The sequence below is a fragment of the Eptatretus burgeri genome, chromosome 9 (genome assembly GCF_056783735.1).
Source record: "Eptatretus burgeri isolate ZD-2024b chromosome 9, Ebu_testis_v1, whole genome shotgun sequence".
NCBI classification, from domain to species: domain Eukaryota; kingdom Metazoa; phylum Chordata; class Myxini; order Myxiniformes; family Myxinidae; genus Eptatretus; species Eptatretus burgeri.
The window spans coordinates 17,903,494-17,927,864 of NC_140969.1; the positions used below are offsets into that span (position 1 = coordinate 17,903,494).

General features: G+C 43.7%; 1 protein-coding gene across 3 annotated transcripts in view; it reads right to left on the reverse strand.

Annotated features, from left to right (window-relative positions):
- LOC147019636 (ras and Rab interactor 2-like) overlaps window positions 1–17,214 on the reverse strand; it is a 72,934-nt gene extending 55,720 nt beyond the window's left edge. For all 3 annotated transcript variants that reach the window (XM_085894193.1, XM_085894194.1, XM_085894192.1), the window contains exons 1-2: window positions 17,076–17,214; window positions 6,248–7,289 (exon numbers count right to left, since the gene is read on the reverse strand). In XM_085894193.1, the coding sequence (XP_085750319.1) occupies window positions 6,248–7,283 (1,036 nt within the window). In that variant the 5' untranslated portion in view covers window positions 7,284–7,289; window positions 17,076–17,214. The remainder of the gene's footprint in view (window positions 1–6,247; window positions 7,290–17,075) is intronic.
- Between the last annotated feature and the right edge of the window lie 7,157 nt (window positions 17,215–24,371).

Consider the following 24,371-nt stretch of genomic DNA (forward strand, 5'->3'; position numbering starts at 1 on the left):
AATACAAAAGTAAAATTTGAAGGGGACTTTTATAAATTAATGAATAATGCTGTATTTGGAAAGACTATGGAAAATGTTAGAAACAGGCAAAACATTAGATTCGCAACATCTTGGAAAGAAGCTTGAGATTGATAAATAAACCAAGTTTTGAGAGAAGAAGAGGTTTTTTCAGAGAACTTTTCTGCAATTCATATGAAAAAGGAAAGTATTGTAATGGATAAACCAATTTATATTGGAACAGCAGTTCTTGATTTATCAAAGATATTGATGTATGATTATTTGTATAATGACTTAAAGAAAGAGTATGGTGAAAATGTTTCATTGTTGTATATGGATACTGATAGTTTTATCCTAGATATAAAAACTGATGATGTTTATGAAGATATGAAGAAAAATATTGGAGTATATGATACAAGTAATTTCAGCAAGAAGAGTGAGTTATTTTCCAAAAAGAATGAAAAGGTTATTGGTAAGTTTAAGGATGAGTTGGGTGGAAAAGTAATGAGTGAGTTTATTGGATTGAGAGCAAAGGCATATGCTTATAAGTATGGTGAACAGATTGATAAGAGGTTAAAGGGAATAAAGAAATATGTAATAAAGAAATCAATAACTTTTAGAAATTATTATAATTGTTTGATGAATAAGAAAGAAGAATATAGGAAAATGAATACAATAAGAAGTTATAAACATAACATATATAGTGAAGAAGTAAATAAAAAGGCATTAGGAGCCTTTGATGATAAGAGATTTATTTTAGATAATGGAATAGATTGTGTTCCATATGGATATTGTATGATAGAGTGTATAAAATAGATTATGTTTTAACGATGGGAAGATGGGTTAGGGTTTTTAAGGGCTACACTTGTGGTTTTTCACAATATATAAATGGTTAAACCAAGTATTAATCAAACTAAAGAGTGGAGAAAATCTCAGTCTTGGTATATAAATGGAAAACATAATGAATGTGAAAAATATCAAATAAGTCTTATTGAAAAAATAACTAAAACAAAAGTAAATAAAACAAAGAAGCGAATTAATTTAAAAACTAGTAAGTTAGAGGATGTAAAGAAAAAAATGAATATCCTTGAATGGACTGAAAACTTTGATGGTTATCAATTGAACAATGAAAAAACAATTTACTATAATCTCAAAATGATATGTGGCTCAGGAGGTGGTCAAACAAGAGCATTAAGAGAAGTTTATCATTTCGTAATGGCACAAAAGGGGTATCTTAAAAAATATAAAGATTCAAATGTTTTGTTTGTCAATATTTTAGATGGGGATTATTGTGCAAAGAAAATTAAACTATTGAAGGAATTTGAGAATGAACAAATCTTTATAGGTTCAATGAGTGAGCTGTTCAACCCTCAGGTGTTCAATTCAATGAGGTTCAACCTCCAAGTTAAAAGGGGAGACAAATAAATATACCTTGGGATAAAAAGGGGGGTTTATTTTTAGGGAAAAAAAATATAAATCGCTGAAAATCCCCCATTCATTTACATGGGGAAAAGTGAGCCAGAATCAGTATTCTTACCCTACTCTTAGGTATATCGATATTCGGCGATTGACCCTATTTTGCGCGGGTAGAAAATTGGCTAGGCCGTGGTGGGGTTGAAGACCCACCCGTGACAGGGTTCCGGCATTGTTCCGGAAGGTCACGATTGAATTGTCCGTCCGGTGGGCGAGCGGCTACTATTAGTGAAAAGCGGTCGTTCGCACGCCGGTTGGTGCGAATTCGTAACTATATATATATTGTTGGGGGAAGCTATCTCGGGTTCTCACTAGACTCCCCAGAATCGCAGGCCGTCGCACACGGATAACTCCGTGATGTGGAGGGTCACTAACCGACCGTGAACGCCAATAACTCAACCACGTGACTTAGGGTCCTCTGTCTCGTCTAAATTGGTTACCTAATTATAATCATGTGACCTAATTACTGGGGGACACGCCCTGGGTACGCCTTGTCAGAACTGGGTCACCTTACCGGGTTAGATGCTGCTGAGCGACACTGGCATGGACGTACCAGCTAACATAACGGATCATTGGGAATCAAGTCCTGGCTTGGCAAGGATACGGACCATGCTGGATCAATGAAAGAAAAGACAAAAACTAGCTGGGAACATTTTGACGTAAGCATTTATTACAGGCAGGCAAGGAAAAGTATGTGCCACAATGAATAGAGTTTATTGTTGTGTGTAAGTAGAGATGGAAAGAAATGTGAGATGGGACAATAAAACAAGCAACTTACAAAAGCAGACACAGAGCAGACTTATCCCGATATAATTCTTCTGCAATCTTAACTTAAGCGAGGAAAGGCGCCATAACACACACACACACACACACACACACACACACACACACACACACACACACACACACACACACACACACACACACACACGCACACACACACACCCGATAAAGAAGAGATAATGAGCAAAAAGAAGAGACGAGGCTAACGGCCTCGTAAGAACTTGCATGATTGACTGACCGCGGTACCCAGTACATTTTGGGGGAATGCTCCACTGGATGATCCCTCCCTGACCGCTGGCGCATCGTCTCTTGCTTGGCCACGGTGCAGCGTCCGCGCCGATCCAGAGAATGGGCGCGCCTGTCAGGCGTGAGGAAGGAACTTTGGGTGGAGCCAGTGGCGAGTGGGTGGAGAAGGCAGAGTCAAGAGCGAGTGGGCGGAGTGACAGACAGGATCAGGTGGGTTGGTGGAGCCAGCGGCGAGTGGGTGGAGGAGAAGATGGGGCAGCACGCAGAGACTGATCCAAAACCAGCAAGGAAGATGAGGATGTCCACGACAATGACAACGACGCCGACAACTCCCACGACTCTGCACGGCTTCGCGATCCATCCTTTATCGACCATGTGGTGCAGGGCGGGGTGACGCCATGAAGCGATGCGTCATCACCCGGATCGAGCGCTCCCATTGGGCTCCGCCCACCACACGACCCGACCGTCATGGCCGGAAGCGGCCTTACTTTACATCTGCCAAGAAATGTCCGGGCTGCGGGATGGTCTCGCTCCAAACCCCGCGATATGAATTGCCTTGCACCGAACTCCCGGCCCGTGCTCCAGCGACTGGCCGAGGGCCGTGCCAGTCTCGCATACCCGCTGGGGCACCCTCGGCGGTGCTCCACGGTTGGCGCTGACCAATGCGCCTGCTTTGTCCGTACGCCATTCGGCACTAGCGATCCAGGCCGCACAGCATGCCCCTGCTTGGTGGCAGCTTCATTGAGGCGGAGGTGCAGAAGTATGTCTGCCGTCCACGGGAGACATTGGTGGCTGCGGTGGCGAGCGAGAATCGACGGTAAGACGCCGTCCTGAACCAGTGCGCAGACCCGAACAGAGATGTGCGCCATGCATGTCCCATACAATGTGATGGTAAGATGCCATTGTAATCAGCGCGCAGACCCGAATGAAGATGTGTACTATTCATGCCCCGTTCTGTGTACGATGATAAATTATCACAGGGCTGTGCACGGGTCTGCCATTGTGCATGTGGTTATCTTTTACAGTGGTGATCTTCACAGATGGTGGTGTGCACGGTGCCTGTCCTAATCTGTGTCATGGATTGAAGGAAAGGATTGGATACAATTATTAGATGCAGAAATGGGTTGAAAAGAACGTGCCGCGTGCGTCCTGAACAGTGGTTGGAGGTTATCGCTGTGCTGCACACGTTCCGTGCAGTCTGGTGGTGGAGGTTGTTATTGTTTTCTTCTACTGTCAGCCTCCACGAAGACGCATTCTTATAGTGAAAGGTGTGGCAGCAGTTTTCACAGGTGGCTGTCTCAATACAGTGCCTGCTTTGATTTATTTCAGGAATAAGAGGAAAAGAGTAGGAATGAAGATAGAGATATGATCAGACCAATGAGATCCACACAATGCACTTCATCCCTTTTGACCCATTAGACATGAGGGAAAGGTCTAACTGTACGTATATTAATGAAATAACTGTCTGGGGACCACTATATGATGGATGCCATTGCCTTAGAGGGATGCCGTTTCCAGAACCGCAACAACATACACACATGCACACTGCAAAACTTTTTCGAAGTTGCTTCCAATCTTCATCTTGATAATCATTCGTTTGTGTATGTATGTATATATATATATATATATATATATATATATATATATATATATATATATATATATATATATATATATATATATATATATATATATATATATATATATCAATACCGCAGATAATATTGTGGCATTGACAGGTATGCTAACGCTTCCCCCACCTTGCCAAAGGTATGTGCATTGCGGATGGCCGCATTAAATCAAGCCACATTCAAAGAGTGTCATCCTTCCGAGGTTGGCAAAATGAGTACCAGCTCGCTGGTATCCTGTGTCGGAGTGATGACCCATCCAGGATTCTGCCCAATAGCCAAGGAGACTGCTTCGGCAGCACCAGAGCTCTGTACAGAGTATGGTCCCAATGGATGGATGGATGGATTCAAAAGGAAAACGAAGCTTCCCCCAGTCGGAACCTTTATCCCACTGGTCTCTTAAAACGGGTTTGTTTTTCCAATTTTAACCTACCCCAGGAATTTATCAATCGTGCGGAAACGGTTTGCATGCGGAGGAATGCAGGAATCGAGTCTCTTAAGAAGTAAAGGTTTATTTCTAGACACAGGATGACAACAACAGTGAATCCTGGGACAACAGATGGACTGAAACGATGAAAAAATAGAGAAAGGAATTGATACTCTTTTTTTTTTTGCACATTGTCGAGGCTTGTGGAAGGGCTAGAATTGGTATACTGATGGATCAGGACACAACAGGATAAAAGAAACAGTTGAGAGAGGGAGCAACATCAACAGCAGAGTTGAAGTCCAAGATAGAGGCAGATGTGAACAAACAGTTGGTGTGGGGAGGATTGAGAGGCAGGGTTAGGATGCAGAGGGTGGATAAGATGGATACTGAAGGAAACTCTCACAAGGGAAAACTAAAAAGTTGGAAGGAGGAGGGATTGGTTGGGGGTGGGGGTGGGGTTAACGAGGGTTTTGGATTGGGGATGATCTGAAATGGTGATGAACAGCTGTCTTAAAGACCTGGAGGGAATGATGAGATTGAAGAGGATGTGGAAGTTTGTTCCACAGATGGGAGAAAAGAGGAACGAATGAGTGGAGTTGAGCAGTGATCCTGGATTTTGGTTGTTTATCCAGAACAGGGTTGATGGTGGAGTATGTGTGCCCTGTTGAAACCGGGGGGGGGGGGGGGATAAAGCATGGAAAGAGCAGAGGGTGCATGAGCAGAAAGGAGGTGGTAGATGACAAAGAGACCACTGAGCTGTCTCTGATGGTGAAGTGATAGTCCCATAGACTCAGCTTCATCGCGGTAGATTCCAATAATCTTGAAGGCCTTGCTTTCCATGATGTCAAGCTGAGCAAAGTGTGAGGCACAGGAGAGCAGTACTGCATCAAGCTGCAGATAAAGGTCTCGTAGGTGGATAGGAGTTAATATAGCAATATAAAACTAGGATGCCACAAGCACACGATCTTTCATTTACTCACAATGTGGTGGAGGGAGAGAGTAGGCAAGGTCTTAAAGGATATGGGCATGGAAGCAGGTTCTATTACGGGCAGCACGGGAATCAGGAAGGCATGGATCAGCTCTCCGATGACACAACAAGAGATAAATTTTGTGGCGCCTCAACACCAGAGAGAAAGAGAGAGACCACCACTGCCCAGGCTTCAAAGAGACAGCCTCACACGTTTAACTCGACTCCCGACTCCAACTCGTACCCACTCCCTCTGACTTCTTACTGCCCCGTGCTCAACCCCTTTTACTACCTCCCCCATGGTGATGCTCACAGCACCCGAGCACCCCTTGTTTCCAACCCAGATATTCCAATCATGTGGCACGCAGTTGCTGCCACCTGTTCACATCCCACGGGTTGGCTGGCGTCACGGTGCCCCACAAACCATCACGGGGCACAGGGAGATTTTTAAAAACCACACACGGGATGTTGACACAACTATCTCCTTACCTTGCCTGGCGTCTTGTCTGGTTTACCTCGAAGACATGTATGAATTACACTTTCCTGTTTAATTCCCAAGTCAACCATACCGCCTCTCATGGCATCCAGAAGAACAGGATTACTTCACTCTAACAGGTCCCTGGTTAGAGAAAATGTTCTCGCCTACCCGAACACATGAACCATGTTAACTTAACATTCTACCTATTTTGTGCCCCCTCCAATGTAACAATATCATATTCCACTCACCGATAGCTTCCTGATCAAGACAGCTGAGCAATGAAGTTTCCAGCTCACCAGATGACATGAGATCTGTTTTCAGGTCATTTAGGAATGAGCACATGCTTTTCAGCATTCCTGTGCTGGAGTTGCAGTTGGATGGTTCCTGCATGGCTGTGACAAACTCGTGCACACTCTTTCCAAGTGTTGAGCGTTTATCATGTGCCAGCACTATGATCTTCTGGTGCAGGCGCTTCTGACGAGTTTGAAATGCACTGAAAACTCCTCGCATGGTCCCAAGTACTTTGGTCGACATTGTTCCATCAGCCATATCTGAGAGTCTGTTTCTTCGATGCTGAATTTGTATTTCAGTGTTTGGAGAAGCCTTGGACAAATTTGCCTCAGGACTGCTGTTCCTGTTGGACTCAACAACTTCTTCATCATCCTCAGACGAAATTTGCGGGCTGGAGATGCAGGGAACTGGCTGTCCCTTGTCACACAAGAAAGGAAGGTCCTCTTCCTCCCCCACTAATGATGCCTCACTTGCAGACAATTTTTTTGGCTCATGGGTTAACGTAGAGTACAATGTTTTTGTCAAGTCCTGGGAGGCTGTCCCCATTTGGACATGTAATGCAGAGTCTGAACCTCCACCAGAATGTAACGTGTGTGATGAAAGCTCTTTATGGTAAAAGACCTTTGTAAGTGAAGTGAGTGTTTCATCAGAGTGGTAGCGTGTCAGTGGCCATTGGATCGAGAGGAAACTTTTCCTCATGTCTCTTCTTGTATCTTCACATTGAAGCCATCGTTTATGATCATTCTGGTTGTTATCCCAGCTTATTGAGGGAGTATGATGATGCAGGACATTTCTTGGCGGTAAGGGAAGTGGAACTCCTGTTATCAGCTGCTTTGCTTTCGCAGGCATCGGGAGGCCATTCACCTCATAGTAAAGTGGGTTCCAGAAACATACTGGATTTCCACCCCACTTTCCATGGCAGTCAGATTGTTCCTCCCTGCTGTTTCTCATTGTTGTTGCTGTATTTTCTTCATATTGCATCATGTTCTCCATATGTATCTGAAATGCAGAAAGCAGAGAGATGATGATTAATACAGATTATATTTGCAATTGTAACTCGAAGGGTACTTGGGAGAGCGCATACCTCTGCCAGGCTGAACAGTTTACGTTTTGTATCCCACTGATGGGCTGGATCTACATCCGGACCTGAACCAAAATCGAATTGGCTTGTTCTTATCACCTACCCAACTCGTCCACCTAGTTTTGTCACAAGCCATCCACAACTTTTTGAAATATCATGCTCAATATCATTTTAGGCCCCATCTCTCAATGATGAAGAATCACTTAATTTTTTTTTTTTAATTCTTGGATCTAGAACCGCATCTTCACCAAAATCTAATCGATTCATCCTCATCACACACCCAACCTGTCCACCAAGTTTAATCCAAATTTGTCCAAAACTTTTTGAGATATCCTGCTCACAGACAGACAGGGGGGGAAATATCGTTATGGGGCCGAGTTTCGGTGGAGCAGTAGAGTCGTTTCCACCAAACACCCGGAATTTAGGTCGTGACTCGGACAACTCCGAAAGGTCACGGGTCACAGAGGACCGTGGTCGCCAATATTTCGACGGCATGAGGTAGGGTCCGCTTGTCGAACTCCAATTTACCTAAGTACTCACGCCGTCCAACTACCGGGGAAACCACACCCTCGGCTGACTTTGTCCGAATCGATTCGCTATCCCGGAATCGGATCCGAAACTCGGATCCGGCATAACTGAGCGGAATTACCAAAGCCGCACCGGACCAAATGAACAATTTACCGGCCCGAACGGCCTTGCTAATTCTCAACACACACCAGGCCAAACCAATGAAGAAAACACAAAAACGAGCTGATACATTCAACAAATGGATATTTATTTATAATAGTGTGGGAGGGGAACACGTAAACACGCCAGGTGGATGAGACAAGAGATCACCCAAGCACTGCCAAGCCGACCAGATCAGACGAGTCGATCTCCGGCACCTCGAACTCGATCGCCCAACCCTAACGCTCCTTCCAAGGCCCTGGCGTTTCTTATATTGCATTTCTCCTGTGGACTGGGGTGTCGTGGGGAGGATCGCCGTCTGAGACGTCTCGCCTCCCATTGGTCCGGGGTTCGTGAGAAAGTCGATGTCTGAGACGTCTCGCCTCTCATTGGTCGCAGGGAACATTCCATCTCTCTGGGGCGGAGTCGGAACTCTGGTGACCGAGGAAACTCTGCCCACGTACGTGGTGGAACGTGCATTGACAATGGCGTCGGTGTGAGGAAGCGAGGTGAAGGTGTGTTGTTGTTATAAGGGGTGTAAAAATCCTAACTATTAAAATAACGCACAGCACACGTACATTTTATTCCCATTAGACAAGGGAAAGGAAGCTATCTATCCACATTTACTTATCAATATAACTGAGCTATAAGACCTGTATGTTGAGTGCAGTAAACTTCCAAATTCGTAACAATATAACCTCCTCCCGCCTTTGATAGCGAGAGTAATTAAAGATTCTGATTTTGCAACAAATGATAGGATCAAATTTTAATTTCAGTGGATATTGTTTTTCGTTATTGTGGATTTGTTGTTGATTTGTTGTTGTTTTTCATTTGGCAATGTACAATGTGTAGAGTATCAACATTAGCCCTATTTACATGGAAACTAAACTCAATAATTCATTATATAAATGTTGCTGTTCATGATTTTCTGTGAAAAAATTAATAAATAAAAAATACACCTCGAAACAGCAAATGCAATTATAATTGAATTCCTCATTAATTTATATGGAGGCTGCCACATCTTGCCTTTGTGGGTCTTGATTGGCTGGGAAAAATCACAACGTTTTCCATCGCACACCAACACAATGTCATCAAGCCATATTTACACATTGTCGTGTCCACATCAATTAACACCGCTTGTTAATTAATTAACCGCTTAATTAATTAGCAATTAATTAACACGCTTGACGGATGAGCTGATCTGGCTTTTTACTCAATCAGGCGACATTCCAAATTAATCGAGGGTTTGAGCACGCGAGAACTGAGGAGAGACACACGAACCTTCGCTCTTTTAAAACCAACAGGTTTATTTCTGAACCACAAGCAGTAAATCAGGGAATGGTGATCACGAGGAGATGATGGCGGGTTGGGATAGGGAAGAAAGGGGGAACACCGAATCGATAATAAATAATTATATACAATGTGAATAAAAATGAATCCAAAGAAATTTAAGGCGCCTCAGTCTGGACTCGCTCTCAGATGGGAAAGGGACAAAACCGGGGGACTCAGCTCTGGTGCTAGTGGAGGTGAAGGAGCAGGCGATGAGAAGGGATTAGGAGGTGATGGGGAGGACCACGAACAGGCGGCAGGCAAACAAGCACAGGGCGAAGGCAGGCAAACTGGATAATCTCCTTTGAGCTCTCCTCCCTCCAGTTAACTCCCCTCAACTCCCGTTGTCCTCAAACTTTTGTTCCGTTTTACCTCAGCACTCAGCGCTCTATGTCATGTTCGCCATTCCCCTCAGACCAACCACACTCTTGTTCACTCCTCCCTATTCCCCCCAGACAACGCTCCGCCCCCTCTCGGTGATCTGAGCTTCGCCCCTTGGGAAGCGTCTAAATCTCTGCCCCTGCAGGCGAGAAAACACTCCTCCCCTCACTCTCGAGGTGATCCACACTCTGCCCCTCTCTTCCTCTTGCAATGCCTCCCAGCGCCCCCGGTTGAGGTTTACATAAGGGTTACACTTACACGCACAATTTCCTTAACCATAATCCCTAACTAATTATGACCACGCAACACCCCCGATAGGGTGCACATTCAAACAAAACATTCCTTAAGTTGACGTGTCTCTACTTACTACATCAAGATGGGCCAACTACACGTACATGAACCATGCTACTCTATACATTCCTATCTGCTCAATGGTAATATCTAACCCCCCTCTCCAAACATATGTTTGTGAGAAATAATAATATTTGTGGCCCTGTCTGTTTCCATCCAATTTACGGTTGAACTTTTCAGATTGCGCTGATTGTATATTTTTGAATAATCCCAACCAAATGTCTTTTAAGATCTCTTCTTTACTTTTTGTTCTGCTGTCTGTTGTATGCACAAATGTATCACATCATGATCCATGCTCAACATTCTACACAGGGCATTGGTGCTGCTGAAGCAGTTGCTTTTGGCTAGGGTTACAATCCTGGACGGATCACCACTCTGACACAGGAAGAGAGGGCAGGAATTTTGAATTTGGTCAGTGCCGGCGATAGCTCACTTACTCTTCACAAAAGACACCGTAGGAACTTTAACGTCCACCAACTAAGGTTTGTTAAATGGGTATCCCGTCTGTTGTCTCTATTCGACCCAGGAATTCGGGGCAGGAATTTAGAATTTGGTCAGGGTGCTGGCGATAGCTCACACACTCTTTGCAAAGGACACTGCGGGATCTTTAATGTCCACCGACTAATGTTCCCAGATGTGATTTCCATTTAACGTCCATCTGAGGGACGGCACACACATTGATGAATCACCCCATCTGTGAAACACCAGGGCGACAGTTTATAGCTGGGTCGGGATTCAAACCCAGGCTGGATAGTTCAGAGGAGAGTGTGTGTACTGTTGCACAAATGGGGTTGGATAGCTTGTTCAACTGCACTTGGATTGCAATTCATGTTCAAATAGTTGTTCTGAGTGAGAAAACAGGCCAAATTAAGTGTTTGACTCAAATTCACATTTACAGTTTACACTACACAGATATAAACCCATGTTGAGTGTTTACAGCAACCCAATATTGAGCGCTTGAACATGGCGTTCTTCTACACTCGCAATATGTGTGGCTTCCTCTGTCTTGCTTGCCCATACGTTCCCATTGCATAGTGTGCCAAAGCTATAAATATACCATCAGAGATGGGGAATCCCCCGCCATTGAATGAAAAAGGTCATACATATTCCAGATAATGAGGGAGGTGAATTGGAAACAAGACACCATTTGGTCATCATCTCGAAAAAGTTCCCCAGGGGTGAAGAACGTAGCAACCAAAAATAATTGAAATCAGATAAGCGTTTTTCCATTTATTACAAAAAACATTTTTTTTCAAGATGGCCACCCTAGTCGGCCATCTTGGATCCGACCACGCCCAAAATCAATACGGTTCTTCCCTTTCAGGTGGTACATGTGTGACCCAAATTTCAAATCGATATGGCGAACAGTTTATGAGTTATCGCACTCACAGCTATAAATGTTGACGCCTGGACGGACGGACGGACGGATAGCCGGATGACCTGGGTGACAACAATATCCCCCTTCCGTCACGCGGCGGGGGATAAAAACCAGAGTTGGTGTCCAAAGCCACCCAATGCTCGCCTGTTTATACATTTATCGTTTTTAAAAGACTAGTCTAATAATATTTTTTTATAAAGCATTGCAGTGAAGTCTGATCCAAATAATTTTAAAGCAATATATGTATTTGTATATTGTAATCAGTAAAAAATAGTGTGGTTGATAAAAACATTAGAAAGTAAATAACTTGCAACAAAAACTTTAACATTTTCACGCTCACGCTCACGCGGGGGTATCGCTTTAGCTCTCTGTTCTTCGAACAGGCGAGCTAAAAATGAATATGCTTGCACTAAAATGTTTCCTCGTCTACTTGTTATTACTCCCCGACGAGGTTCACCGGAGGGGTCTAGAGGGTTGCTCTCCGTCTGTCCATCCGTCCGTCCGTCCGTCCCACCTGTGGTTTTTTCAGACCTTTTTTTTCCATACCCTTTAACATATTCAACTGAAACTTGGTACATGGTTTTAATATGATAAGTTACAGAACAAGGTTCGCGTTCCAGGGCGTTTCGTCAATTTTTCACAGACTTATGCTCTTTTTGGACTGAGAAAATATCACACAGTATGCATCAGTCAGTGTTCAGCTTCCTCAACTCCACCCCTCTGCTTTACAACCATTGGCTGGACAGCTGCAATGACTCCACCCCAATAAAATCATGTGCTGCCATTGCATGAAGCAGCATAGATTGGCAGGCCTCGGTCTTTAGGCCTGGGTGTTAATCTGTGGCCCAATGCAATTGGAATGATCCCAGGTATATAACCACGATGTATTTTATATATGAACATATGCAGTACGCATGTTTTTGCTTCATGTATGTGCATCAGGTTATTTTTAATATGAAATAGGCAAAGCCTCGAAACGGACGAAACATGGTGGGTTAGAGAGTTTCTTCTTCTCCGTTTTGGTTCCGGTATCGGCTCGAGTGTGCGTAAAAGCAAACTTTTTTTTTTAATCTCCTGAACATTCATTGGGACTCGTAGGAGAGACATGTAAGGCAAAGCCATTATCGCTCTTGTTGCCTTTGTTCTAAATTCCACCTTCTTTCCTTTTTCAATTGTGTGGCCAACTTGCAGTGAGTTTTACACAATACATTTGTGTTTGGAAGTCTAATATTAGGCCTGGCCAGCTGTTTTATGAAAGACTTTGGTGAGAAGCATTCCCCACCCAACCCGCAAATGAAAGTGAGATTAATAGGGACCATTAGAGAAGAAGTTTTAGGATCATTGGTATCTTCCATGATGAGGCTGAGTCTTTGGATCTTTCTGTCTTCCGCCGTCTCCTTTCTGGTCCCGCCCCCCCCCCACCCCCATATTTCCGCAGGGTGCTCAAGGTCTGCCAGCAACCCCCTTCTGGTAAGAATACTAAAATCACGAATCACTGCTCACCTTCACACTTTCATTCATCTTTTTCCCCACCGTTGGAATAAACTCCCACACTCTTCAATCCCATTCTTCCCTCCAGGTCTTCAAAACAGTTATTCACCACCACCTCTTATCTTCCCCCATCCAAAACCTTGATCTTTTCTACCCCCGTTAATCTACCTCAAACCCACCTCCTTCAAATTCCCTGCTTTCTTTCCTGAAAGTCCCTGTAATGTCCATCTTGTGTACCCCATGTTCCCAGACCCATTCCTCTCCTTTCCACAGATCTCCTAATGTCTCTGTTCCCCACTGTTTTGTCCTTCCCTCTCCCACCCCTCTTTTCTCATGCCCCCCCCCCACCCCCTTGCTATGCATTGTATGTTAGCTCTCATACAAGCCTCGAAAATGTATACAAAAAGAAAGTAGCAGTAATAGTGGAACCAATCCATTTTGAATTTCTAAAACCTTTTTTTAAGGTATTGCAATTGTTACCCTCGCTGAAGGAGAGGGTATTGCATTTATGTGCCTTTGTTTGTTTGTCTGTTTGTCCGCACAGAACTTTCATGTTTTTCTCCACAACCACTTGACGGATTGAGACGAAATTTGCACCATTGGTGCGACTACTCGTGTAGAATGTTTTAATCATAATTTTGAAATCATAGGTCACGTGGTTTGGCATCCATCTCTCTATAATTCCAGCAATCTGTGTGTGTGTCTGTGACCGCTGTTTCTCGACATCCACTGGTCCGATCTAATTGAAACTTGCCAGGTATATTGCTGGGGACCTGAGTGTGCGTTTTCAAGGTTTGATATTAATCGGACAAGTGGTTCCCAAGTTATGGCCATTTATTTACCAAACCAATGACAGGACACGTTGCTGCGTAGGCGTGGTCGATGGAGAAAGGGTGCCATTTAGTTACCAATGACAGGATACGTTGCTGCGTAGGCGTGGCCGTTGGGGAAGAGATCCTCAGCCGCGTTCCCCATTACTGGTTACAACGTACGGACTTCCGGATAGTGATGACTTATTGTATTCGAATAATTTCTCGATTTCTTATGCGCATTTATAGATAAACACAATGCCCCAATCCAGTCATCGTTTACGAGAGCGAAGGAATGGCCTGCATGTTTGTTTGAAAGTTTTTTGTTTTTTTCATGTAAGGCCGTGCACGTACGGGCACGAGAGAGCAAAGGAACGGCCTGTGTAGTTGTTGTTTCTGGCACGCGGTTTGAAAGTTTTTATTTTTTTATTTTTTTTATTTTTTGCATGTACGGGCACACGAGAGTGAAGGAACGGCCTGTGTAGTTGTTTCTGGCACGCGGTTTGAAAGTTTTTTTTTTGCACGTATGGCCACGCACGTACGGCCACGCACGTAGGGCATGCGAGAGCGAAGGAACAGCGAATGTGCGAGAGCGAATGTGCGGTTGTTGTTTCTGGCACGCGGTTTGAATTTATTTTTATTTTTTTGCACGTACGGCCACGCACGTAGGGGCACGCACTAGTGTTGGAAAAACGGAAAAGCTTTGGACCTCCATCTCTGAAACCACACCAAGGAAAAAATTGAAACTTGGCACATAGCAATACGCCTCATGGGGCATGAGTGATTTTTTTTTTAATTTTTTTTTTTTTTACGTCATAGGTGCCTCCGTTATGACGTCAAAATTGCATATGTAGAATGCTACATCTGATCAGTATGAAAATTTTTGAGGGTCATCTGGGGATAAAATAGTCCACAGAAAAGAAATTGATGACATCATCGGTCATGTGATTTGGCAGATATATATATATATATATATATATATATATATATATATATATATATATATATATATATATATATATATATATATATATATATATATATATATATATATATATATATATATGCCTGGTGTTGGCTTAATGGTTAGGGTGGTGGGCTTAGGATCCGAGGATCCTGAGTTCAAATCCCACTCGGCTGTTGAATTAATACCAGGTGGGGTTGACTCTGCCTGTCATCCTTCCGAGGTCGGCAAAATGAGTGCCAGCATGCTGGTATACTGTGTCGGAGTGGCGACCCGTCCAGAATTGTACCCAATAGCCAAGGAGACTGCTTAGGCAGCAACAACGCTCTGCAGAGAGTATGGTCCCAGTGGATATATATATATATATATATATATATATATATATATATATATATATATATATATATATATATATATATATAATAGTTCACAGAAAAGAAATTGACGACATCATCAGTCATGTGATTTGGCAGATATATATAAAAACATTAAAAAATCTTCTCTGAAATGGCTGAACAAATTGAGGCGAAACTTTACACGTATGACCGCCTATCCATGAGGAAAAAAAGGTTCACACACATGATGACATAGGTCACATGGTTTGGTAGCCATACTGGATTTACCCTAAAACCTATAAAAATCTTCTTCTCCACAAACGGCTGGACAAATCGAGGGGAAACTTCACACAAATGTTCCCCAACCCATGGGTGTATACTTTTTTTAAGGAAGAATTGATAGGTCACATGGTTTGGCAGCCATATTGGATTGAAGAAAATATTAAATAATGTTTTCTCTGGAACTGCTTAATCAAGGATTTGAAACTTAAAATTAATGATCCAGTAGTGATGGGGAATATATGTTTTAAATTTCAACTTCATCAGACACATGGTCTGGCAGCCAGAATTATTTAATTTTTTGATATGGGCAATTTTAAAAAATATTTTGTATTTTTTGAAAAGGCTCACTTGGCTGTGCCTGGATGTGTTTGCTGGTAGAGGAGTGTGGTATTGGGAGTTGCATGAATATTAATGAATAGATGATGAGTCGGAACTGACGAGGAGGAACTGAGTGTGACGTCAGTGGGCTGTTGAGTAAGTGGAGGAGGTGAGAGCCGCCATTAAACGGTTGAGCCAGATGACTGACGTGTTGGCTGATTTTACTACACAACAAGCAGTAGCAGCTGAAATCCAAATCCTATCCATGTTCTTCCTGATGACTTAATCTTTGCTTTTTGCTTGTGTGGGTTCCTTCTGATGACCCCAGTGCAGGACTGTACCTATTTTGGTCTTCCATTTGATTTGAATCGAATTTATTTTAATTCCATTCTAAATTCAATTGAATAATAATTTTTGAAAACGTTATGGGGTCAGGGTCAGGTGTCCAATCAAAGTGGGGTTGCATCAAAGCGGGACGTCTTGGTACCCTGTCATCACTGCCAGCATTTATTAAGTGGCAGCTTTAATTACGTCTCATTAATTAGGTAACACACCAGTACATAAACAACACACAAAATACACCACAGAAAAGAAGTCATGGCGAGGGTTTGCAATATCTCATTGCTCTTTTTATTGTTTTTCATATTTTTTTGTTTTAATTTGACCTTTTCTTAATTTGCAGTAAATAATAATTAGGTCGACAAGTCCACCTACACCACACACACATACACCTGGCCACACCAAATCTCACACATGGTGATGAAAATAACATCACGTCTCACCACCTGCATGATGCATCCACATTATGTTATTCCCTTTGGGAGGATATGATAACTGCGTGATCCCTGACAAAGACCACACATTGGCCAAAACATCGGACATGAGTCTTGCCTGCTGGGAAGGTGTACATATTGGTGGAGCCTTCATTTTTTAAAACATGTTACTAGCGACTTAAAGCAACATTGCATTTAGCGTGGGGGAGGACGCGGCTCAGACAAGTCAGAAGGGCAGATAGAGAATGAATGGGAAAGAAAAAGAAGAGCTGGTATTGTTAAACATTGACCTTGCACGTTGCTCCTCATATAATTATGAGATGGCTCTTTTGGACATCCATCATGGCACCCGTTAAATTATTTTGAACGTCGTTGTGTTTGTTGGAACATTATTTGCCCATGTAACATGGAATATATTCACTTATGGATACATTATACACGTGAGGAAATATCTTTCGAAAAGGATGAGGACACGACATGGATATTTTGAGGCAGAGCTCATACTCCGCACACCTTTCTCTCGATATTCGTGGCCTGTCATAATTACAACAAACACGCTGAAGCATCACAAAGGCAGGGCGGCACGATTGTTTCAGAGTACTCTATCTAGTATAATCACAAACTCACCACAGTTGTCACGTTGTACAGGAGGCATGTTCTGCAGGAACAAGAATAATTGAGAAGAGACAAAAGGTGAGTTTTAGCTAATACAAGAAACAAGACAATGGAGGGAAAAGGGCAAATGTTGTAAAAGTGTTAAAAAAGAAAAAATGGGGAAGTGGCAAGACATTTCCTGCAACTGACAACCAACAGGAAGCATCACATGTATAGAGTGCCCTTACCTTGTAATAATGGAAAGGCAAGCCTGAGAGTTCTTGTTCTCATTTCAGAATTAAACAGAAAGGCAAGTTTGTGCCACATTCCTAGCAGGAGCTCAATTATGTGAACTAATCGACATGCTGATTGGAATATTTGGATGGGTCCACTTCCATTGTAATGATCCAATATTTGGTGAGTTTGAGGTTACACGTCCTTGTAGTATAAATAAATATACAAAGATGACAGTTATTGCAGCTGTATATTTCTTCTTCTGCTTTGGTAAATGGAGCACTTTGCTGTGGGGTAGTATCAGTGGGGGAGGGTCAGAAGGGCAGATCAAGTGGCTGTGCCACTTGTGCAGTGTCCCCTGTAGGTTAGAGCAAAAATTTGGAAATTGGCCAGGGTGCTGGCGAGAGTTCGCTGAACCTTCGCGAAGGACAACATGACATCTTTCACCAACACCAACTAATTCTGGCAGATGGGATGCCTAGTTTAATGTCCATTCAAGAGACGGCACACACATTGACGAATCACCCAACCTGTGAAACATCGGCATGACAGTTTATAGCTGGGTCAGGATTCAAACCAAGGCTAGACAGCTTAGAGGTGAGTGTGCGTACCTCTCGGCTTTAGGCCATCATGCCAACCCAGCTATCGAGATATATGGAACACGGTATGGAGTTTTTATTTGAGACGTTTGTAGCTTTTCAAGTAATTTAATCTATGATGCGTTTTAAAAAAGCTTGTACGAAAGCTTGAGGTTCATGGAACAGCGAGACGACAGAGGGTAAAACGGCAAATAAATGATTGGGGAAACATTTGGACTTATCCATGGGAATGAATGAACAGGGTAGAGGTGTGAGAGCAGGAGAGGGTACACTAACGCTTAAGAGAATTGGGTTCGGTAGGGTTAAATGGGGAGTAGAATTAGATTGCAGGTAGGGTGACCATGTGCTTTAAGAACTGGAAGGTAGAGTGGGATTGAATAACTTCAGGAAGACTGTTACACAAATGTGGGAATAGAAGAAGAAAAGAGTGGAGGTGGGCAGTGAGCCTGGGTTTTGGGAGTTTAACCATGAGTGGGTTACGTGAAGAACGTGTGCATCCTGGAGGAGATGTGGAGGGGTTGGAGGGCTCAGAGAGCAGATGGAGCGAGACTGGAGAACAGGCGGGAAAAAAAATACAGAGGCCACCGACCTATCTGCAGCATGAGAGCAAAGGCCTTGTGCTTCAGCGTTATCATGAGTGGTGCCAATAATGTTGGGAATGTTACCTTTGTCAGAATCCAGGAGAGACAGTTGTGGTGAGTCGGGTGAATATACTGATTCTGGCTCACTTTTCCCAATGTAAATGAATGGGGGATTTTCAGCGATTCATATTTTTTTCCCGAAAAATAAACCCCTTTTTATCCCAAGGTATATTTATTTGTCTCCCCTTTTAACCTAGGGACACTTTTTAAAATTAAGTAAATATGTTGTGTGTGGGGAAGGGTGGGGAGTGGGGTTTGTGTGGGCAGGGGTTTGTGCGGACAGGGGTTTGTGCGGACGTTGGGACGTTGGGAGGGGTTTATGTGGATGAGGTTTGATGTGGACGGTGGAATATATGGGTGGATGGGTGAATGTGCGGGTGGAGCTTGTATGGATAGGTGGACAATTTTTAATTAACCAATGCATATTGTTTAGCTCACTCATTGAACCTATAAAGATTTGTTCATTCTCAAATTCCTTCAATCGTTTAATTTTCTTTGCACAATTATCCCCATCTAAAATATTTAAAAATAAAACATTTGAATCTTTATATTTTTTAAGATACCCCTTTTGTGCCATTTACGAAATGATAAACTTCTCTTTATGCCCTTGTTTGACCACCTCCTGAGCCACATATCATTTTGAGATTATAGTAAATTGTTTTTTCATTGTTCAATTGATAACCATCAAAGTTTTCAGTCCATTCAAGGATATTTATTTTTTTCTTTACATCCTCTCACTTACTAGTTTTTAAATTTTTTCGCTTATTTGTTTTATTTACCTTTGTTTTAGTTATTTTTTCAATAAGACTTATTTGATATTTTTCACATTCATTATGTTTTCCATTTATATACCAAGACTGAGATTTTCTCCACTCTTTAGTTTGATTAATACTTGGTTTGACCATTTATATAGTGTGAAAAAACGCGGTGGTAGCCCTTAAAAACCCTAACCCATCTCCCCATCGTTAAAACACAATCTGTTCTATACACTATCATACAATATCCATATGGAACACAATCTATTCCATTTTCTAAAATAAATCTCTCATCATCAAAGGCTCCGAATGCCTTTTTATTTACTTCTTCACTATATATCTTATGCTTATAACTTCTTATTGTATTCTTTTTCCTATATTCTTCTTTCTTATTCATCAAACAATTGTAATAATTTCTAAAAGTTATTAATGTGTTTATTACATATTTCTTTATGCCCTTTAACCTCTTATCAATCTGATCACCATACTTATAAGCATATGCCTTTGCTCTCAATCCAATAAACTCACTCATTACTTTTCCACCCAACTCATCCTTAAACTTACCAATAACCTTTTCATTCTTTTTTGAAAATAACTCTCTCTTCTTACTGAAATTACTTGTATCATATAATCCAATATTTTTCTTCATATCTTTATAAACATCATCAGTTTTTATATCTCGGATAAAACTATCAGTGTCCATATACAACAATGAAACATTTTCACCATACTCTTTCTTTAAGTCATTATACAAATAATTATACATCAATATCTTTGATAAATCAAGAACTGCTGTTCCAATATAAATTGGTTTATCCATTACAATACTTTCCTTTTCCATATGAATAGCAGAAAAGTTCTCTGAAAAAAACCTCTTCTCTCTTAAAACTTGGTTTATTTATCAATTTTGAAGCTTGTTTCCAAGATGTTGCAAATCTAATGTTTTGCCTGTTTCTAACATTCTCCATTGTCTTTCCAAAGACAGCATTATTCATCAATTTATAGAATTCCCCTTCAAATTTTACTTTTGTCTTTGTTCTCATATCTGTATTGAATTGAATTGAATATACTTTTTTATCCAAGGACTTTGTTTAAATTTTAAAACTCTATGAATTTTAGCTACTCTCAATCCTTCTCTGAAAAACTGTTTCAAGCTTCTCTGGTGCAAAACATATCCCTCTTTATCATAGAATGTTGTTAATAACTTTTCTGTTGATTTGCCTTTAATATTAAAACTTTTATGATAATCACTTAACCATTCTTTCTTTGGGGTTTCTTTCTCACATGCAAAAGGAAGGTCTTTATGCTTATTATGAAGATCACTCGGGTACCTCAAATCAACTTCAAAATAATAATCTTCTTCTTCCTCATTCAATTCCTCTTGAGAAGAAATAATATTGTTACGAATTTCGGTCCGCCCGGCGTGCGATCGGCCACGCAACTCTAATCGCGACCGCGTCGCCCGCCAGAGCGGACAATTCAGTCATGACCCTCCTTGGAACTATCGCCAGGAGCTAGTCACGGGTGGGTCTTTCGACCCCACCACAATCGTGCCAATCAGCCACCCGCGCAGGATAGGGTTGTTCGCCAAACTCGACCTACCTAAGTTCCTGCGCGGGTAGTTAACCGGGTGATCGTACCTCGCCGCTGGCCGGCCGAGGACACGAACTGCTTAAGCGGTCCGTTCCGTGCTTCAGTGATAACCGAGCAGTATTATCGCCAGCCCCCGACGGACGTGATTATTTACCGGGTGCTTACACCCCTCCTACCAATTCCTTCCGTGATGCAAGATGGAACTTTCAAACAAGGGAAAGGACGCAACGAAACGGGGAACAGTTCAACAAGCACATTTATTGCACACTCAGACAAGGGACGTATTTACAGCCATACAGAAAATCATGCACGTATAACAGTCAAAGCAATGAAAGCAAGAATTTTCAACCGAATAAAGTCTTTATTTCACACGCACACTTAGACAATTCTACTTATAAGATGGCGCCACCACATGCATTTACACACAAGCAAAGGAAAAAGCCACCCTCAAAGGCAAGGGTGGCAGACAGGTTCGTGGACCAAATATGCATGGAACCTGGATGAGCAGCCAGGTCCACGAGACCGAGGGGTCTTACCCCCGCCCTCGTGGCACGATGGCGGGCAAGCCGCGATGTCAGCATAGCTGTGCTTGGCTTCGTGCCTCTGGCGTGGCCGGCGAGCTCTCTCCGGTGCTCCCCGTCTGCCTTTCCCGTCGCCTTCGAGCTGCGTCTCCCGACTCTGCCCCACCGACACTGCCGCACCGACACTGCCGCCATCTGCCGACACTGCACTCGACTTGACTGCCGACACTGCACTCGACTTGACTGCCCCGTCTCCCAACTCTCCAGACTGCCGACACCGACACACTGCACTGCCGACCCTGCACTCGACTTGACTGCCCCACCAACACTGCTTGACTTCCACTCCACCGACTCCAGACTTGACTGCCACTTGATTGCCATGACCGACACACTGCTTGACTGCTGCTGCCACTCCACTGCTCCCACTTGACTGCCTTTCCCGTCAGCTTCGAGCTCCATCTCCCGACTCTGCCCCACCGACTCTGCCCCACCGACACTGCCGCACCGACACTGCCGCCGTTTGCCGAAACTGCACTCGACTTGACTGCCCCGCCGACACTGCTTGACTTCCACTCCATCGACTCCAGACTTGACTGCCGCGACCGACACACTGCCACACTGCTGCTGCCACTCCACTGCTCCGACTTGAATGCCGTGACCGACACACTTGACTGCCACTTGACTGCCACACCGACACACTGCTTCACTGCCGACGCACTGCTGCTGCCACTCCACTGCTCCCACTTGACTGCCACGAGCTGCGTTGTGCTCGCGCTTATATAGGCCGAGGGAGGAGCGTATATGGAAATTTCTGGATCACAGCGGGTTTGGAGGCGGGGCCACACCACTCGATGCTCAGTCATTGGATGGAAGAAAAGTTGACGTGTCATTCCTGATCTGCTTTTCGAGGCGAAAGGAATTCATTCACAACCCATGGCCCGACGTTTGGTAGAAAGGCGGAGGTGGTGGGAGTTTGCTGCGGTGGTTTGGGAAGGGTATTGGTGGTGTCGATTTGGTTGCTGGCGGGCGTCGTTTGAGAATGGCGGTGAAGCGATGTTTGCGGGGTGGAGTTGTGGAGGTAAAGACGCGAAGGTGGTGGTGTTTGAGTTGTTGTTTGGGAATGATTTTGGTGGTGGCGATTTGGTTGTTGGCGGGCGTCGTTTGATAATGGCGGTGAAGCGATGTTTGCGAGGTGGAGTTGTGTCGGTAAAGAGGCGAAGGTGGTGGTGTTTGAGTTCTATTTGTTTGGGAATGATGTTGGTGGTGGCGATTTGGTTGTTGGGGGATGAGTGGTCCAAAATAATGTTAGAGAAAAGAAAAACGGCTATCTCAAAGGATCGCAGCCTGGTGAACACGGAAATTCCCTCTAAACAACGGTGGGGAAATCTAATTACACATTTACTTATCGTCATAACTGATTGAAGGACCATTTATGGTGTATTGCGAATTTCCACAGCCGTAACAATATTCATCAAAGCCTTTTCATAATCCTTTTCTTTCGCCCACTCTAATTTACCATAAGGCAGAGATTGAGACATTGCCCATCCATACAAATTATTAGCATCAAAATGCATCAAATAATTTCCATCTTTTTCACTATCATAATTTGGAAGATATTTATTATTTGCTTTAGCATATCTTTTTGAACATACTTGTGATATTCCACCTCTCTTAGACTTCTCAATCATCAAAAGCATATCAACATCACTGATTAAATCTATATTTTGTTTTGTCATTTTCAACATTGCACTCCAAGCTAAACCAGGAGCTGTGAAATAGTGGGCAGGTTCTAATCCATAACAATTTTTATTATGACAGAGTTGTAGTGTCGTGGTAGGGACGCTTATAAGGCAGGCACGAGCGGAGGAACAGTCGAGCCCGGCTGTGGTGTACAAGCGCGAGCGCGGGCGTACTTCGACCGCAGCTCTCCTTTATTACGTACTCAACACACTCACGAGCCGTGGCACTACGGCACCCACTACAACGCCTCAGGCGGCGCGCACTCCTTATATCCCCGGCAGACACGATGCTCACGCCGACCACTCCCCCACCACCATGCCCTGCCCCGCAGGCCCGCAGGCTATACCACACTCCTCCCTCCTAAAACTATGATTATTAAATGATCACTATCATAATAAGCATAAGCAGCACGAAATACCATGGTAGAAAAGCAGACAAGGTACAAAAAGAAAACAGCATAGTATAAAAGCACATCACATCATATAACGTGTGGATTTGAGCGAGTGGAGCTGCAACGGCCAGGTTCCGAAGACTGAGCCGCACCATTACCGATATGAAGCAGCAAGGCGAGAAGCGCAGCAGCACTACGCAGCGAAAACGCCCCCAGGTGGCTCATGCTTACATGGCCTTCGGCGAGGTCGTGGCGACCTCCCGAGCAAACCTCCCCCGGCACCATCAAACGCCTCCGGCCCACAAGGCGGCACATCTCCCCCAGCCAGACCTGAAACAGATAAACATTTCGAAGCCGGAAGCCCGCTGTCTGGAAGCCGTGGCGCCAGCGCCAGACCCGATTGACCTTGGGTGGGGGCGCTGAACAGCGCCGCTGGCTGGATGCAACCAATGCTCCACAACAACCCACGCACCACAATCAGTTGAGATGCCAACGCATGTCCAAACGGCCCTGAGCGAAAACAGAGAGCCGCGTCCCAGGCGCTAGGCACGCCTGACCTTGCCGAAACCAGAGGTGGGGGTAACGCTGGACAGCGCACCAGCCCCGGCTCCGAGACGATCTCCAAGACCCACATGGCAGTTAGACGGTAGTAACCCCATTCAAACCACACTTGAACCACAGGCTCGTCATAAATCAACAAGAACATCATTGGAACCATTGCAAACTCATTTTTCCATACAGCGCGTTCTTTCGGCAAAATCCCTGCACATGACAAAGCAACTACCCGTGGCCTGGGGCAACTGGAGGCCAACAAAACCTCTTTATTTGCCACCACCGCTCCCAAAGCCTTCACAT